This window comes from Pleurodeles waltl, chromosome 1_2 (genome assembly GCF_031143425.1).
Source record: "Pleurodeles waltl isolate 20211129_DDA chromosome 1_2, aPleWal1.hap1.20221129, whole genome shotgun sequence".
NCBI classification, from domain to species: domain Eukaryota; kingdom Metazoa; phylum Chordata; class Amphibia; order Caudata; family Salamandridae; genus Pleurodeles; species Pleurodeles waltl.
The window spans coordinates 797,575,973-797,596,435 of NC_090437.1; the positions used below are offsets into that span (position 1 = coordinate 797,575,973).

The following is a 20,463-nucleotide window of genomic DNA, read 5'->3' on the forward strand; positions in this document are numbered from 1 at the left end:
TTTTAAGAAAAGGCCACTTGATGCAGAATACAGCAGAGTAACTGCTTTACGTGGTCCTTCATCTGCACATGGTCACAGCTGGTGCCACTCTGTACCTACGGGGAGTATACAGCACGTTCCTAGCTACTAAGCAACCAAGTGCTGGACCATGGTGAGGAAAAACAAAATGAGAGTAGAAGAGAGGAATAAGGTGATTAGAAAGATGATGCAGGCCAGAACAGGGTATTAAAACCCGGGATCTATCATCCAGAGGGTCACACGTGGATGAAGTGTTACTTGAAGAAGAGGGCGTTCCTTTCTTCCCTAAAGGGCAGGAGTGAATGACCTTGACAGACAGAGGGATAAGAAACAGTTTCAGAGAAGGTATGATGTCTTATTTTCTCCATGCAGTATTTTTTGTCTTGATCCTTATGAGGTTGCTATAGAAAGCGTTAAACAGCACAGTGGAGGCCTCAATTTTGTTGGTCAGGTACGGTGAAGTGTTTGAGTTTGATAGGACCATGGCTTGTACATCTGTTCTGGAGAATGGTTCAAGGAAAAAAGCTTTAATTTTCTAAAACGTGACAAGTTGATGTCAGGACGTTTGTGTCTTTGTAGCAATGTGTGTTCATAAGCTGAAGGTAGTGTGCTGCAGAATCCAATAAATTTGACACTGCTGAGGGTTAGCCATCAAACTCCATTGATAAGGGACATTCTTTTTTCTTTGTATTCAGGGGTGTTTAACTTCAAGTACGACTTATCAGATTCCAGAACTGAATCAAGGCAAGACACTCTATGGAGAGGCACTGTAGGGCTTGCCTCTTCTTCCAAGGCTTTCTTTAAGAGTATGATTGTGTGTAAAGATTGGCAGAATCTCTACAGAGAGTGAAGGTAGTGAGGGATTGGGTGCTGGGAGCTGGCCATGTTGAGCCAGTAGGTGGATTTGTAGATGTGTCCTGCAGTTCACGCTTGCAGAGCTGTTTCCCACCCCTGGATGTTCTGCTAGGAGTTGTATGTTGTGGCGGATCGCACTATGCCAAATCCACTGAGAGCGGGAGAGAGTGAGTGCTGCCCTGTGTAATACATGGCAGTCATGTTGCCCAAGGTAAATGATGAGGTGGCCTTTGTGTTGAGGGCCCTTCACCCCCTGCACAGTCATGGCATTGAGATGGGCAATCCTGTGAGGGAGGTGTCTGATCACCTGCGGAATTGGGTCTGAGAAAGATCACCCAGCAGCAAGTTGTTGCTGTCCCACCAGTGCACACAGCTGTTAGTGATGGGCTTCACCAACACTACATCTTCCCAGTGACCCTCCGTTTATGACCATTGCCTTGCAAGACACTCTTGTAGAGTACACATGTGGAGCTTGGCATGGAGTACGATAGAGAGATGAACAAGACCCTCAGCTCTAGGATCTGCATCTTGGTTCTGATCACGAACTGATTATTGGACTGAAAAAGATGCAGCAACTGCTGGAAGCCAACACCCTTTGGTGCCTGGGGTAGGATTTCCCAGTGAATGCGTTCAACAAAGATCCCAGCAATGGTTGAATCTGCTGAAGCTGGAAGTGGGACTTTGGTGGCATTTACGGGGAATCCCATGCTATGGAGCAGGAAAACAGCTGCTTTGGTTGTGCTAGGCATTGATGCCTGTCGCCACGCTTCATCAGCTGATCATCGAGGTAGGGGAAGAAGTGAATGCACCCCTCTTAGCAGATGGGCAGGGTAAGTGGAAGTAGGCACTGTTGATGTAAACTACCATAACTTAATCACTGTCAGAGAATAAGGATGACTTACTGCAGGGCTGTTTTATGGAAGTGTTACAACAGATGTTATCGTACATAGGGCTGAGGTCCATGATGAGCCTGAGGATGCCATCCTTTTCAGAAATGAGGAAGTAGAGACAGTAGACAATTTTTTCCTGATAGTATGGAGGTACACACTCTCTCCCTCTCTCTACTACTCTTTTCTGTAGGAGTGCCTGTACCTCTTCAGTGAGAAAACAGAGCTGGTCTCTGCGGAGGATGTATCTGTGGCGTGGAATGTTGGGAGAACTGTGAAAAGTTATAGGCAGTAACCATGGCAAACCACTGCTAAAACCCACCAGCTTTGGTTGCTCCCCTGGGCAGTTCCAAAACGTGCCTTTTGCGGGTAGTGCTTCCACCACACCTACATACTTCGCAATCTCCATGCCCTTTATTTTTTCTAGACTCTTGTCAACCCAGGGGCCAAAGGGATGTTCCCCATCAAGCAGGACGTTGAGATGCTGCTGGACTTTGAGTCTGAATCAGGAAATGCAAAGGCAGGCGTGCCATGTGAGGAGGAGGCAGGTGTTAATGTCCCTGGAGGCTGTGTCCAAAGTGTTAACCACATAATCAAACATGAATGTTAAAATGGTCTTGCCATTGGACACTATCTCCTCCTCCCTCTTTCTGTACTCATCTGAAAGCTATTTGATGAGTTCCTGCATCTCCTCCCACTATGATGTGGCGTACGCGAAGGAAGTCTGACAAAATTGGCTATTCGTCAGTGGGTGGAGCCTCTACCTCTATCTTCTTACCTACAGCATTAAGTGTTTTTCTCTCCTCATCAGGCAGAGGGATTATACTTCTTCTCTACCCTAGATGTTACAACCCAGATCAGAAATTCTTCATGTGAATCTACAAACACTACATTTTCCACATGGTGAATGTCCTGATAGACCTGGTTGATTCCACAAGGTCAGTTGTCTCTCAATGGTATTTATAAAGATTGACTGCAGGCGCTTTGTGCTGATTGCCCTTTTTAGTGACCTTCTTTACAGAACCAATGGCCCATAACAAGTCACCGGAGGGGTAGCACTTTCCTGTTCCATGTACGCAGCTCAAGACCAACCAAACCAACAAAAAAATACCGATTATTTTACATGCATTTTCCTGTGCACATACAATCGGCTGTATTCTGACATGCTCACCCTTACGGAGACTGCTACAGAGGTTACTTTGCCCCAACAGCTGGGACACAGATATGTGTAAGTATGTTTTTTTTAGTAGGGATGGGCTCGCATTCTCAACTGAGAGGGGCTTTAACTAGCTTGATTCATGGCACGATGCCCCTGTGTAGTCCATAGCCTAATGTTCTAGGGGTACTTAGTTTTTTCTCCTATATATACATGGTTTCTCATTTCTATACATGTTTTCCTTGACAGTAATATTTTTTTCATAATTTCAAAGATCAGCCTTGATACTAGCAATATCTTGATGCCAGGTGAACTCATGAACTATATTGGCTTCCTAGACTAATTTGTAGGCGATAACAGCTTTTGCTGCCTATTGGTTTAATTCATACAGGAATGCATGTTTCTACCTAAACAATTTTTAAATTACACTTGTTTGCAGTGCATTTTCTCACTTTACATGCTCACTTAATGGTTCCTATACAGTTGACAACACTGGTCCTTCCAGTTTTGATTTTTATTCTGTGATCTATTCCAATTAGGTTTTGGAAGATTCATATACTCTCAGGTAGGCCGTGGGTGGGTTCTTTGCTTTAGGTTACGGACTTCTACTACACTAATAGTTTTAAACTATTCCATCCTAACGTAGATAGGGATCCACAGCCCCGATGAATGCCCTAGACCAGTATAGTGTTGAAAAATGGGCAGAAACATGCTGCCTTCTTGAATGATGAGCTAAGTCATTATACTCAAGCTTATAAAATATTCTTGCTTTTAATCCATTCAGTGGCACCAAAATTAAAAGTAAATTACAGGCAGTCCATTAGGTACTTTTAGGTATCTGGATCCTGGTTCTATCCATTAAGTTTTATTTAAGAATTCCCTCTGGTAGGTCCGAACCAGAAGGTTGAGTCTGCCCTGGGGACATTGCTCTACCAGGATGGGGAGAGGTAGTCCATGATGAAGCATGACACTATTATGTGTGTGAGACCACCTCTTCCATAAATGAAAAATCCCTGTTATTCTTAAATTAAATACAGAGGATTACCCTGGGAACCAGTAGCATATCTCATGTGGGATTGAGCTCGAATTAAGCACCTTGGTTGAACTACGGGTTCGGTTTTTGTTGGGTTGTGGCTCAAATATAGGCATCCATCAGAACTTGATTCCCCCTCCACACCACTTAAAAGAAAGAACACTACAGGAAGAAATCAATATTACCTCTTTCTTCTTAACAGTTTACATTAGAGTCCATTCATTTTTAAGGAATTCTTAATTATGCTATTCGTCATAACCACCAGACTCTACACATACCGATTTTCGCATTAGGTATCCCGTACATTTAATTGTGCTCCTTGCACCCAATCTCAGAACAATAAGAACTTCATGTCTCCCTGCACCTTTACCAGATTAAGATAAAAGTCTCAATTAAAAGTGCCTCAGAGCTGACTACAATAAACACTGCACCCAATAAAATCCAACACTTAAGGCTTCAGAACTTTTCAGGTGCAATACTTATTGCCTATTTCAGGGTTTGTCTGAGGGACAGCATGCAGATTCTGGTGCACACCACTCAAAAGCTGCATGTATGGGTTTTTAGCCAGCAGTTTTCCCCAGAAGACGTCTGCAGGTTTTACTTTTTGTAACATCAGTCTTAGCTTGCAATTAAAGGCTGCAGCACAAAGAACCAAATAAAATAAGCCCACATCGCCCCGGACCTGAAAATATTGAACTTGTCCTCAGCGGCACATAGCAGACAATTCAAAACTCTCTGCATCATTTCCAAAATTTCTAACAAAGAGAACACCCCACTACACACCCAACTACAATCTGGCCACAATTCTTATTGTCTCCAAAAGCACAATTACACTGAAGAGGCAAGTGGTCAAAATGATTCTTGTTTTCAGAAGAGGAATCAACAACCAGTGGCAGTCTCCGAAAGAAACCTAAAGCTGAACATCTTCAAAAAAAGCTTTACCTCCCATGACTACTTCAAGGGACCAGTGCCCTTCCTTCCAGATGTGATCACTCTTAACCGACTCGGAATAGTCAAAACCCTGCTAAAGACAGATGCATCTCCTTGCTACAGATTTCTCCATGTCAGTAATCAGAATCGTACAGCTTACACAACTAAAGGTCTTAGGAATGGATCACATCAATCGCTCCAGCACCGTGTAGTGGCTGAATGAAACGTGACATACTAGTGTCAGACAAAATAATTGGTTAATGGTCAACTGGCAGTAGTCTGCTAGCTAAAAATCTCATTGGTGCCTTAGTTGTGTAACAAGGAAAATATTCTCCAGGTGCTTTACAGTCTCCTAATAATAGGTTCATAATAGATAGTCACAAGAGGAATCGACAACTTAAAGTATTTGCTATTTTCTGGTCTGTAGAAGTATACGTTTCATTAATCTTACTTCAGATCCTGGAGGGATGATGCTGAAGGACCGTGGGTTGCTCTGGATGCCTCTTAACCAGTTTCCCTGAGCCTGGTGATGCTTCTCTGGCAGATAGCTTAGCCTGGGGTTCATAGTGGCATGCTCACACTTTATCACAAATATGGGTCACTAGATGCAATATCTTGGGCCAGGCATCCTGTAGGGACGCTCCCTCCGTGGATCTAACCTCCAGCTACATTATCTTCAGGAAAGCTTTGATCAATGATATGTTTCGCTAGCCTTTCCTCTGTTCAACCAACGTTCTTATCAACTCACGTAGCTTAGTACTGCATTTGCAAAATCATAAATACAGAATATCCCTTAATAGGTCCCTAATTACAAGTCGTTCAAATGTGGAGCATCAATGACTGTTTTTACGGTACCCATTTAATGTGTGAACCCTTTCCCCTATAGATGCAGATGCAATGTAAAGGTCTTTGGCAAATCTTCTAGCAGGTTGCCTGCAATCCTCCTCCCATTTTGTAGTTCCCTTTAACAAGAAGCTGTAACTATATTGTGCTGGCTACAGAAGGTAGTTTTTGCAAGCCTCTTCGATAACTTGCTTCTCTTGCTCATTACCTGAGAAGGGGCGCTACAGGAGAGGCCGGTCAGTTCGTTGATGCGAGCAGCAGCAGTGGGGTTGCTTGAGCTGATGAGGACAGGCGGGCTAATTTCCATTGAATGTCGGTTCTGAGTAGACTGCGAGGACTTGTTGGACATGGTAAGGGAGGTAAATGAATGCCTTTTTTTGGTGTTCTTCTTGGTGTCGGTGTGCTTTTGAGTAGAACTGCCGTGGATGGCTCCTGAGGTCCCTTCCCCAGAGTCCATTCCCGACCCTGAAGGTTTGTCGAGCTCTATCAGCAATCTGGCCGCTGAGTTAAACTGCAAACAAAACAATAACACATTAAGTATACAGTACAGTCGGATGTTAACTCAAGTAATTTTTCTGATCGGTGTCAGCTTTGCGAATGTTTTTTCCCCCACAGGGATTCTGGCTTGAGAGACAAACTGGAAAATTAAGTCGTCGGCCAAACTCGTAAGTCATTTCTGTGCATATATAATTGCGTACTCCTGTTCTGCAAGACATACTCGGAACATCAGCAGCCTTTCTTTAACTCTAGACACTTCAGTAAGATGACAAACACTCCAGGTGAACAGCAATGCAGACAACAACCTAGTCATCAATGATACAAACCGTGGCAATGGACCTTGACCAAAATAGCGACAGCCCCACAAATAAACTGCAGCTAGCAGACATCATATTTTGCATGTCCTATCACCCATAATATGCAAGTGAAGAGCACCAAAACACACAGTTTCGAACGATAGTGTCATGTCCTTTTTAAAGAGATATGATCGGGTGGGAACGTGCTTAAAAATGAGCACATTTCTGCTATTAAACATAGCATAAAATATGAATATGTACATCTATTTTTTAGAGTATGTGAAAGAGCCTAACAAAGGTATCCTCTTTGAAGGAGTACTTGTTTTTTTTTTAATATGGCTTCGGTAACTAGATTTTTGGCAGGTCAACAAGCAGCATATTTTCATTTCATTGTGGCATGCAGACAGGTTAGAAACAACAACTAACATGCCAACTTAGATAGTTACCCAGGTTAGTCCTAAAATAACTAGAGATTTGCTAGGCCAGGTTTATAGATAAAGAAATAAAGGGCAGGACTAGGACGGTGTAACTGTTACCATCTCTAAGTTGTTAGTTTTTGTGTCTGGTTGTTAGGAACACTTTTAAATAACATCTCTAGCCTCAATTGTTGAATACCAATGGTTTAAAAATGTACAACTAATTTGTTATTATGGCCAAAGGCTGTGTGATGTGATTTCCTGAATTGTCACTTCTTTATCTCGAATATTTTGGTGTACTGACACCACTGAGAACAAAACAAACCTAGTTAATATTAGTTCTTGTTTGGTAAGGGGGAGATATTAGAAGTATCCTAATGATACTCACCTCTTACATCCACATCTAGGCAATAGCACAGTATTCGTGACTACTTGTAATGTTTTTACTTAAGGTTGTGTCAATGGATTGCACATAAATGGAGCAAGGTTTAAAGTTATATATACTAAGATTCTTCGAGTGTAATTGGCAAATATACGAAACTGCCTGTAGTAGTGTAAACTCCCCATCAATTCTGATCCAGGTCTGTTGATAATCCCATCCTTAAAGATCAGGCAGCTCTGGGTGACAGACTTTCATTGTTCTAGGTATGGATGTGCATAGGGCCTAGTTTACGCCTCTATATTACCCTAACGGTAGATTATAACCCCAGTAATGTACAGATCGCCATCCTTTCATGTCTAGGATCATGATATTCAATCAAACTAACTATTCATGCATTTGATACCATATTCTGATAACAGGCCGGAGCCCTATTTTGAGTCCAAAGAATCGATATTCAGATGGAGTATAATAAGTAATTTTTCTTTAAAATATCCACATCGTTGGGCAATTTAAAAACCACCACCTCATAATTCGGCAAGTTCTGTCATTTAAATGGATAAACAAACTGATGGAAGAATCTTGTGAGATTGCACGATTTTGTCCAAATGCTGTGTGCTCTCCCTTGAAATACACCTAGATCCTTACTCACAATTATCTGATGCGAGGTAGCGCTCGTTAAAGCTGCTCAAAACCAATGGCCTGCCCTTGTGTGGACAGGCAATGGACAGAGAACCACATCCTGCCTTTTTTCGCAACCTCCTTCAACTATGTTATTAAGCAGACCTCTGTGGCATTTGAGACTTTTTTTTAGTTTTTTTTATTATTATTCCTAAAGGTCATTGACAAGCTGTTGCAGAACACAGAAGGAGCAAAGCAAATGTTCTGTGCAACCTAATTGATACCTAGAGATGCTGAAGCCTTACTAGTCGGATGCTCCTATGGTGCTTGCTGCATCATGAGGGTCGGCACTGACCTTGAGTGAATGCCCGGCAGGAGGAGGGATGGCATGGAGTCGAGAACTCTGCGCATTGTGATGCTCATATGGGTTGAAGCGCAGATTGCAAATAACATCAAGATACAGCAGAGAACAAAAAGCACTGAAAGGCAAGGACAACGTCAGGTACTATGCAGAACAGCAGAGCTGAACTGAAGTCCAAATAGAAATTAGAGACATGGTGTTCAATGTAATCATGCAGTCGCGAAGAAGCATGGGAGATTACATCAACTAGGCAGCCACAGCCTGTTGCAGGTACTGACCTAGGCCACAGGTGTGCTTTGAAGGGGTAGAGGAGGAGTTTTTCCAAATTGAATGTATAAAGACTGAAATATTATTTTTATCCTATGCTACACCATCATATACATAGAATCAGCATAATTACTTGAAGTCGGGTGGAAGACCAAATGCCCCCAACTAGCATCTTCCTTGAGACCTTAGTTCCCCCATCCACCAATCCTCCCCAACTTCATGAAACCACCACTTTGTGATCAACTGCTTAATCAAACTTGTCTGTACAGTACCATTGTTTGCTCCTAGCAAATAAGCCCTAAGTTCGTTGGGCGCTGTAGTAGATGAAACCCATGTACTTTGAGCTCTGTCACCTAAATGGAGCTATCATTGCTACACAAAAAGGGCTGCTTGCACAGTTACCCATTTTAATATGTTCTTTCTTGGCCACAAAATCATGAGGCATTATTAGGAAATGGGGTTACAATTTTCACAGGCCTTAATTATTGACATATCCCCACTACCCAGCCCTATAGCCTGAAAACAAAACCAGCATGCTTCCGTCAATCAGAGTTAAACTCCACTGAAACAAGAAATCTGGATGCCCTGTAAGACAACCTTAACAGCCTCATACAGTCATCAATTCCAGAATAATCACTTTCCACCTATCCAACTTTCTGTTGACCAACTTTTAGCCTGACCGATATCCACTTACACCAGTGCGGTTCTAACTAGCAGGACACTGCATACCTGCAGCCCAGTGGATTAATGCAAGATGATGGGTTCCCCTACAGAAGGTGGTGAAGGGCCCCTTATACTGTATACATTACAGATATTCAGAAACTATTGGTTGAATGGGGGCAACTTGATGGAGCAGGCCCTCTGCATCACAAAAGCAGCAGGGTTTTACATGCGTTAGGTACCTGCTGCACCACATGCCCCATTTTCTACTCAGAGTCATTATTGCTGATTGTTGGTTGTGCGTTCTGATAATATCCTGATGATACTAAAGTGGCCTTTATTTTTCGACCTCAAAGTATCTCCACAATCACTTTACTGTACATGGCGCTCAGAATTATCTGTAAGATAGATTGTTGTAACAATACAAAACACTTGCTAGAGCAACTGCAGACATTCCGATGGAATACACATCACAGTTTGAACAGCACTGGTTCAGGTTCTCAAAACCCATCCCCCCTGCACTATATATCACACACATTACACAGCGGCAATTGCCACTCTGTAGTTATAGTTAGGACCACGTTACCACAGGCATAACATTTTTATGTTTCCTAATAACTTTAGTGTTGTTTAACAAATCTTCACAAAACTTTTCCAAACAGCAGTTCTCCACCTCTGCTTCTTCCTGGACAGTTTCAGGGTGATCTGTCCAGCGGTGGTGGAGAAAGGAGTGCCCCAAAACACAATTTCGAAATGCAATTTTCCATAGGAAAATTTATTAAAAATACAGCGAAAACAGCTGAATGGAATTACACCAAATTTGGCATTAAGCTAGATCTTGGTCCAGAAAGCATGCATTTTTGTGATTTGGTGTATATCCGTTAAGAAGTTTTTGAGAAATTAAGGTTCAGAAAGTTTGCATACCTGGATGGTTGGGTTCACAGGAAGCTCGTGAGAGTCCTGTGATCACGCAACTTCAACTAATTGCGCAATCTGACTGGCATAGGGGACTTTTTTTCCCTATCGACCACCTCACTTCCATAAACTCCAGCAGGAGCTCGCTCTCCGGTTGGCTGGCCACAAGATGAGACAAAACGTTGAGGCCACCATTTTAGGCAAATAAGATATAAGAAAGCATTAGGGGTTTCTCAGAGGAACCTTCATCTGGGGCCAGATTTAAAAAGAAATGTTTGGGTACCCGCAATTCCCCTGGTGTTCCGCAGGAGCCAGTGGGGACACCTGGACTCCTGCAGGAGTCCCACAGGAGTGCAAGGGCTGTGCTGTCTCCAGCATGAGTCTTGTGGGATCAGACAAATGTAAATCAAAAGATGGAGCAGGCCTGAGTGTCTGCTGTGGGTTGTGCAAAGACCTTGTGTGGCAGGTGGGTTGGCTTGCCATGGGGTTGGGTGCAGGGCTGGCTGTCGGCTAAGGAGAAGTTATAGTTAGGTGAAAGTGCCAGTTTAAACAACTTTTTTAAGTAAAATAAAACTGATATTCAACAGTCATAGTTAATTCCAGTAACTATAACTTGACCCCTCACCATGCACTGCTTATGACTTCGCATATTTCAACACATGAAAGGTTCTATATCATTAACAACATTAATGATGACAACTGAACTGACATCATTGACGACAACACTGCACGGCTGGGTGCGAGTTACAGTTAACTTGAAATAACTATAACTCTTGAATTTCAGTTTTTTTCACTTTAAAATGTTACAATTTAAACTGACATTTTCACCTAACTATGACGTCGCTTTAATCTTTGGGCTTTTCGTTGAAAAAAAAAGAGAGAGACGAGAGAAAACTGAAATTTTATTTTCTGTCGGTTTCCCACGGCTGAGCACAGGTGTCAGAAACTTGCAGAAGAAAAACACCTATTTGCGTGGAGACCACGGCAACTGTATTATATTCTGTTCCTTTGGCAATAACTGACATAAAAAGCCTTTTCTTCTAAAAACGACCTGGAGCAACAACACAAATATATAGCTAGTTAGAAAACAGGAGGTAAAACCTGTAGCTGTGCAATTAGTAAGATTGAAGGGATTAATCAAGGGACTGTGGGAAACGCAGAAACAGTAGCCAGCAGCTGCTTTTCCTGCTTAATTATGGTGTTTGTTTATCTCCCAAAAGTAGTGCCGCCTGAAGGCTCCGCCAGCGCCAGGCTTTCTTGCAGCAGGAAGGCCGCACGTCTAGGGCAATGACGGAATGTTCAATAAGGCACGAGGCGAGCTTCCACTGCGGGGAATTTACACTGCCGAGGACGCTTCCTGACAGAAAAGGCCTAGCCGCATCGGAAAATGAAGATTTTCAGAAACATTCACTCTCTCAAAGGCGATGGGCTATCAGACCGTCCTGAAAAGAAATGTGGTCCACTTCAAATCTAAAATCTCACAATGAGCAAATTAATTCCTCCTATTTTCTTTAGGGTTACTGGTGTCGAATAACGGTGGAGTGTCTGCCCTGAGGAGATGGGGTAGAAGGAACCCATGAGGTGGTTCTGAGGCAGCTGCAGGAAGATGTTCCCCTCCCAAGCGTGTGGAGAGCTGGGAGTTCCAGCCGAGTACTGAACAGAAGGTGCTGGAATGGAAAGATGCTCAAATAGTCATGGCCTAAAAGTCCTGCCCACCCTAAAGGAGAAGGGCAGGGGTTGGAGAGGGTGGGGCTTTGTGCTTCAGCATCCTCCCCAGAACACTGCCCAATAGTACATACATAAAGCTTCTGAAGAGCATCCTCTGGAGGCTATGATATCCATGATGGTTTTGCACATCGTGGTGCTTCCACGCACGAGCTGGACACCTATTCTGTGCAGTGGTTTCCAGCTGATCACGTGCTCACCATGTGATACTGACTCCTTACTGGGTGACTGTGTGAAGAGAGCCAATATTGTGTAATACTTAGTGGCACTGTGTGAGTTGCCTGGATTGCCACAATCACTCAGGCTATTGCTCGCCAGTGGCAATGGCTACACCTTATGTTAGAGAACCTCCAATCCTACCCTGATAGTGGTCACTCGTGGCAATGTAGTAGTTCTGTAGTAGGACACAGATAAACTGCCAATAGTGCCTTCCTTGGCGATCTCTACACCCTCACAACCCAAAACGTGAGGCCACCCCTCAGTACCCATCAATTTTGAAGTCAAGGGCATCCCCTATAAAGGAAGCTTTAACTGGAGAAAACTTCTAGATCACAGGCGCTACAAGAGCTGGAATTATGCTTTGCAGTGGTGCATCCTAGTGATACCACTCATCTGGTAACCTTAAGCAGGATTTGACCACATTTTACGGAGATGAAGGCCACTGACTGGTGGTGTGGCCCAGTTTTGTATGATAACTCAATACAGTTACTTATAGCTCACAGCACAATAAGTAAATTCATCAAGCAGAATCCAATACCTCAAACTTTTAGCAACACATCAACAAAAAAATCGTTTAGCATATGCATATAATAATACCATTAACAAAGCATTTTCTGTGAGGAGTTGCCTTAAACTGTAGGAGATCTATGTGTGACTTAGCCAGATTCACAAAGTTTTGTTTTGATGAGTTATGAACGATTACTCCTGAATTGTACGTCACAATCAAGTCTACAGTACAACACAGCTAATCATGGTTCGTCTTTTTGAATCAGGCTCCTTGTAATTCATGAATAATTCACACCAGAAACAGGAAAAAGTAAGACAACTACGAATAGAAAAAACTTTGTGAATGAGGCCCAATCTTTAAATTCGTACTTGCATAAAAAGTAGTCGAAAACTTTCACTCAGTGGGAATGTAAATCCCATTTTAAGTGGTTGAGTTGATTAGACAGTATTAGGTGAAACGGACTCTGAGATTGCAACTCAAAGAGTCGGGTTTTATATAGACACACAAGCTTCCACACAACACAGCAATTTCTCAGACTATCTACATACATAAGACTTTCAAAGTCTTAGTCAAAGTTAACCAAACGTGGTCTTGTAGATCCTGAATTCCCCTGTGACAAGCGAGGAGAAGCCAGCTACATAACAGGACACAAACTTTGAACTGTCAAATCAGTCATCCATCGTACCAGCACTGGAGACCAGCAAACTACATGGAAGACACAATTGTTCCATGCATCGTTAGTTCATGTGTCTTACTGCAGTGACTGCTTGGCTGGCTGGCCAGAGAAAAATTGCTGTTTCTACCTCTCCTGCCATCAGTCTACATGCTGCCTCGAGGTGGTTCACTACTCTATTCTGCCACTACAGAGGTACCACCGCTGGGGCTCTCAGTTGTTAGCTAGGATCAGAAAATGCAACACAAGTGACCCAAAAAAGCAGCTGTTTTCTGTTGTGTATTAGTAATCACCACAATTTGAATACTTCTGCATGCTGCAATATAATTTAAAGATAACTAAAGCATTTTCCCATTATTTATTCTTATTAAAAACTTTTGAAAGAAAATTATGTTGTAATGTTTATTATGGTTTAAAATCAAATCAAAAACTGTTTCAAAATACACAACTCTGTAAAACTGTATTGCATGATTACAAGGGTTTCTGCACCACAAAATTACATTGGGGAATGTTCACTGACTTTACCTTGCACTAGACCCACACTCCAGCCATTCTTCCCAACTGAGATGTAGGCCATTTGTTAACTGACACATAGGCCAAACCACTGAGCTTTTTGCTGGCCTTTGGCAAAAGAGCCTAGACAGTGCTCTAGGTTTTCAAAAAATAAATAAATAAAAATAATAACTGTACCGGAGTCGAAAGTTTTTCTTAGGGGCCTCCATTGGTAGTGACAAAAAGCGAATGCCCAGACTGTTTAGTCTTACTTATACCTCATGTCGTATTTCTGTACCTCGATGCTTTTTGCCTCGTCATCTCACTCCTGTTGGTTATTTTTCATAGCTTTTCTCGTTAACACTGTTTTCCTATCTTTCCTTCTCCCCCTTTCCCCTTTTTCTTCCTTTTTATTTGGTCCTTGTCCGAGACAAACTCTGATGAGGAAAAAAGGTCCCGTCACCAATAAGAAGTGCATTTGTCCACCACCTGCAACCATTGCCGCTGAGCCTGGGCACATCTCACGTGTACTTTACAACTACAGACAACTCACACCTGTCTGTGGCCCGACGATTGCTCCAGAGAAGAGATTATGTACACCTGTTCCTCTGTCCACCCGCTACCAACATTTGCCCTGCGGGTTCTCCCCTATTTTTAAGGATAGAAAAGTAAGTGAACGATGATGCTCCTGCCCCTGACCGTGTAGTCGAGCCAAAGAATGTGCCTTTAATATGTGAATCTAAATCCACCAGCTATGTGGACAGACTCTACATTCTTCATTTCGTCACCACAATATTCGGGAAAGGTCTCTTAAGAACACTAAATGAATAATACCACGAAAGGTTTTAAATGACAAATGTAAAGAAGGCTATTGTGTGGCCCAAAATATAGTTTAGGCAACGACACCATCTTGAGTGTTACCATATACCACAGGCACAAAATTGTGGCTTCTTGAAGTGACATATTCCCGCAAGCTAGACTGTGCTTCAATTTTCCAATTATGTTGTCAAATTTAATTTCTATGTGAAAGGAATAAATTCTTCCTTGTATTCCTGCCGTTTTCCAACCCACCGCTTTCTCTGTATTCAAAGCACACCTGCATTCGCCCATTATTAACACCCCCATATTCTTCTGCCATTTTCTGCACCCCAGTTATAATTATCTAAACAATATGTCAAACCAGTAATGTGCATTCGAATCAACAAACATGACATGTTTATCTCTTTGTCTTCATCGTAGTTATTATTTTCTCTAACGCGGCCTGCCTACAAACATATTTCCTTTCAGATAATTTGCAATATCTGGCCGAACTTGCAATACCATCTCACTGTTTCTCCTCAAAGTTGAACCAAGTGGCATTGCGCTCTCTTAATAAAAGTAAAAAAGTACTCCGATTGCAACTTTTACTTTTGTACAAAGCCATCACTTATAGTGGCCTTTAAAAACGTAGCTCTCACTAGTGTGATAGACCCAATGTGCTTCCAATGTGCATCAATTGTCAACATTTCCTTTTGACCCACCACGGGGTGTCGCCCTTGTTTAGTGCTGTTGCCCTCCTCCACTTCCGCATAGACCTGGACACTTCTCTACACTGCCCCCTCACTCGCTGACCTCAGCGGTGATCATCGGCCACTCCTACTCAGCTTTCTCTGTGCCCTCTGCCTTTGATCCTGTATTGTGCCCGTTTTCATGACCAGTTTCTCTCCTTTGTATCTAGGCTCTTGCTGCACGAATCCCCTACATACATTAAAAGATCGTCCAGTTGTGACTTATGTACCTTAAAATGCACCATCATCTGCTACTTATTGATAAACTAAATCCTTGAGTAAAAAGTAACCAGACCCGCCAAGCAGTCTGTATTCTACCACTGCTCGGTTTTATAGCCATACATTTTGTAAAACTTTAACTATATTTAACCTTTGTAAATTCCTTAACGCAGCTTCGAAATTTTGCTTTACCTCAAGAGTCAATGATGTCTCTCCTGTCTGCCCTTTTAGGTCCCCGAAAAGGCTTGCAAGAACCCCTGATCCTGAGCGAAGGCCTGAGATTATATCCAGTTCTGAAGGCAACAAATCTAGAACGGTGCTGCGAGGATCTCAAAAATGAATGGTTCGCAAGTCTTAGACACAAATAAGTCAAAGCCCCAGGTCTGCATCTTTTTATTTTCTCTATTCCTTTCATCCAAAAACTCAGATTCCGTGGCCAGGAGGCGTACTGAAATGCTATTGTAACAAGCACATCCTTTGAAGGACATTATTCTCTTATTTGCTGTCCTGTTAGGAGACAGACATCAGAAAGTAAAGCAGGACCTCAGATCTTTTTACGTCTGGCGTTATCTAAGACCTTTTGACTTTACTAAAAATATTTGTATATGTAGGGGCTTTCACCCAGATCTCTTTATTCTTCATTCACTGGTCTGTTATTGTGTCATTCACATTTTGTTTCAACCCACTATAGCCCACAGCAATGGGTCAGCCCACTTCAGCCATTGGGTAACTTTACACTGAGTGACTGCATTCTGCCCTTTCACATGGAGCACAACTACAAAGTCTCTCCCTTCAGCGCCATGGACACTACAGCACTGCATGCTTTTTGAGACCAAAACATAGTTTTGCTTTCAGCCAATGTTTTTTTCTACTAACAAGGGTCTAGCAGCTTCCACAACAACAAAGTTTTGCAAAAACCATGACATAACATAACATGTACTGACAAAGCCAAAAGTCTGGGAAGCAATGCAAGACCTCCTGACTTTGCCACCGCTTGTTTAGTTGTCATTAATGCTGCTTTTCCCTAGCGACTGCCCAGCCCCTTTAGTCTGACATCCTTATGAATGGCAAAAATATTAGGTTTACCCTCTTTCGTCATATTTTGTGTATTCAGGATTTTAATTGATTTTGGTTTATTCACAAATAAAGTAAACATACACAAGAGAAAAAGATAGTACAAACGCTAAAGAAAAAATGTGAAAAGGAACTAAAAAGGCTAAAAGATGAAAGCAAAAAAAGAAGTAGTTAAAAGTGGGTAGAAAGTCGAAGGCAGGCTAGAAGACTGGAAGGTAAGTAAGTTCCCCTGAAAGGGGAACAAGTGTATCGTTTGTAAGGCAGCGAATGCCACACTGCTGTAATGCTGGTTCACTGGTAGTGTGTCACTATAATTTAATAGGCCTGTATGGCAACATAGGGTTGTTTGCCAGGTAGGAGTTTCAGATTTCAGGGGTCTTTATTCACGTTTTTTTTTTTTTTTTTTTAACTTTTTAAATTTTTTTTTTCACTTGTTTTGCAAAACCTTGCATTGCTAAACTGAAAACAAAGTCCGACACAATTCGAGCATCCTTGTCCAGAATTGTATTTGTGTATTTGACTAGATCACAGATTTGGGTGTGAATGCTGTAAGAGTCTAGAATCAGCCAGTACTATCACATTTGATGTAATTCATTCAATGTCGAGGTGAAGTGAGTCAAAGGCAGTTTGGAGTAGGAGACTGAAATGTGAGGAGAAATGTGGAAGGGGAAGAGACCTGGATCAACAGATTCAGTAGGTAACCCCGACAGATGCATAAGTACTGACTGACGCGTGGTCACTTCGATTTTTTGAGTTATCCCAGGCCTTTCTTAGGCTATCAAGAGAGAAGTCCTACGTTCCCAAAACCCAAGTTGTGCTTCAGTGGCCCAGCCTCCCATCTTCAGCAGGACAGCTGCAGATGAGGGGGAGGCCCAGAGATGAACTCTACCGGGTGAATTGCCACAACTCCAACCTTTAATCGGCACTGATGTAAAACAGTCCATTTCCTTCGTTTGGCTGGAAAGTCGACAGAGATGGGTCAGGCGCGAGAGAGAGTGGTGCAGGATGCCTTCAAACATTGGGCCACAAACCTCATCTGGTTAGCTGGTGATCACGTTTGTTATCTGAAGTAGCAAAGTGTTCCATTATATAGTCAAATCGAATTATCACGATGTCAGATATGAGGTAAAGCGATAGGGGATAGTGTTCATGGCTTCACATAAAAGGGGAATAAGAAAAAAAGAAATAATGTTTGTGCCCAGGAAAGCTTGTGGCCGCTACAGATGTTGCCTGGATTTAAGTTCATAATAAACAAAGGGTTTGCAGTCAAGGGAATTGTGGGAGAAAAGTGTTTGGTCAGTCAATGATGTATTTGCCTGTCAGGCATGGAAATTAGCAAACAGCTGAAACGTGTATTAAATTTCAGGTTAGGCAAAGTGGCGGCACGAGATTTGAGAATGCAAATTTTGAGGACTGTCCCCATGGCATCACTACACCACTGATGTCAGGATGGACTTTCCTAACAGTCCAGCTCATCATTATCCTCAGCCCAATAGGGAAAGAGGATAATGATGAAAGAATGCTGAAAGAAAGAACCCCACCTCTCATTCTGCACCATGACAGAACTAATGAGAAGCAAGCACTGGCAAAGTCAACAGATCAGGCACTGGATATTTTGTTTCGGTTTGTTGTCAAACTTTATTGTTGAGGGAGCTGGTGGACCCTTGACAATATACACAATTCTGGCAAAATGCAGAAGTATTTTTTGTCTCAAAAAACATAAATCATCATAGTAGTCCCTGGCACTAATGCATTCCTCGTCAAAGAGCATAATGCCGCCAGTCATGCTGAAGTTAGACAATAGCTGAAATGCGCTGATAGGCTGCCCCATGCTGACCAGTGGAAAAAGAGGGTTCCATTAATGCCCAAGGACGTATTATCTATTGTCGATAGACTTATATGTGCAAATGACCATAATCTGAGAAAATCCACTTTACCAATTGGTGCTCCGGATAATCATTTGGAATGGGCTGCATCTGATATTACGATTATCTGGAGCATCAATTGGGAAAGTGGATTTTTTCAGATTATGGATATTTGCTTATATTATTAATCTATATATACACTGAGGGGATGAATCGGAGGTTTGAGCATTGTGCATTTATTCTGATACCAAATCTTTTGTTTACAATGATATATATAAACATATAGATAGATGGATTGATACATAGTGAAATCAAAATGGCTTGTCTAAGAACAGACAAAAATCGGAGGTTTCCTTCGCATGTCTCTGTATTTATACATGGAGCACCTGTACAGCGCCTGGGCTGAGTGAAATCTGTCGGAAAGAGCGTTGCACTACAGGTAGGAGGGAGGGCTGGAAATAGGAAGACATGGAAAGGAAAAAAATATACAATGAAACGGTGGGAGGGGAAGCGAAACAAGGGAGGTGTCAACCGGAGGAAGGGAGGAAGGTGTAGAAAGCAGAATAAAGGGAAAGTGATAGGAAGGAAATCAGAAGAAAAAATAATACAATAACAGCATTGAAATAAAATAAAGGAAAGAAGAAAAAAACTGAAGTTGAAAAGCAAATGATAAAGGCATTAAAGTAGAGAACAGTAAAAAGTGGATTGAAAGAACAGTGAGTAAGAAATACACGTATCCAATACATTACGACTGTAAATGCGGCCTTGCTCACTACGGTTCACGGCCGGGAGAGAAGGGAGGATTAACCGAGTCAGGCGAGGGGTTGGGAAGTCTGAAAAAATGCTAGCCTCAAGATAAAGAAAGGATTATACGCCTTACTGGCAAACATCCGCGGCCTATGCGTCAACGAAATGACATAGGTGAGGGCCCGTCCGCTGAACATACCTGTTAATACCACCACCACCTCCAGCCAGGCCCCGCCCCTAACAAAAGCACACACCCTCTCTTATCTTCAATGAGCCGTAGCCTCCCAGGTCCAGATGCCCAGGAAGAAATTCAGATCTCCCCCCGGCACGTGCAGCACGACTGACTCGATGAAATGTACTTCAAGATATTCCAGCCAGGGTGAAACAACAAGGTAGTGCCAGGGTCCTCTCACGCTAACTGTGACAGTTCTAGGCGCTTTGGCCCAAACGTTCTGCATGTGTCAGTCAGACGCAGATCTTCAAAGAGAAAGTAAAGAGTTTAATCGTGCTCAGATGTGAATTAAAGGAAAAGCACACACGGCCTGCCCCGAGACAACCACGTCAGCTATGAGTGAGGTCGATTTCCTACCTGTTTTCTGGTACTAAAATGGAACACAAGAACGGAATCAAGGGTTGGCCTATTGATATGTAAAAGCATATTGCTCACTTTTCGCTATAGTAATGAAAATAATAATTTATTTTGATATGAAACTTTCTACTGCAGCTTTTTCCATTTCGTGGCAGATGTCACGCCCTACAAAAGTACAATCCGTGATACTCTTTATTGCACTCATGGGTCAAGGGCTCGGATCCCCCTACCCGGGGTTTGTGATCAACCTGTCACATACCAGCAGAACTGGTAACTTCACATCTGAATGGCATTTTCAATATATAGTAACACTTCACAGATATCGCTCCCGCCTGTTTACTGATTCCTTCAGGTCTGGATGAAAAAAATCTATTGTCAGCATACCAAAATCTTACAGTGGGATTAAAGTCCATCCATTGGTGGCCGTTGGTTGGCTTTATTGACAAGTCTTTTTGTTCGCTTCTTAATCGCTTCCTAACCTATGGCTTGCCTTATCCCTCTTGTGTTTGTTCCTCCCCTTCAACATAGCCTCTTTACTTGTGTCCTTCCACTGCTCACTTTAGAGGGCTATTTTTTACTTTTTGCTTAAGCACTCCACGAGAGAGCATGTGGTTTCCAGTGTACTCCCCTCAGCGCTCTCTGTTGTTCTGTCTTATCTGTGTGCATCCCT

The 20,463-nt window shown here is 42.5% G+C and overlaps 1 protein-coding gene across 2 annotated transcripts in view; it reads right to left on the bottom strand.

Moving 5' to 3' along the window:
* The window catches only part of SH3RF1 (SH3 domain containing ring finger 1), a 286,988-nt gene that overhangs the window by 66,641 nt on the left and 199,884 nt on the right, over positions 1–20,463 (bottom strand). For both annotated transcript variants that reach the window (XM_069244137.1, XM_069244129.1), the window contains exon 5: positions 5,931–6,233. In XM_069244137.1, coding sequence (XP_069100238.1) covers positions 5,931–6,233 — 303 coding nt within the window. The remainder of the gene's footprint in view (positions 1–5,930; positions 6,234–20,463) is intronic.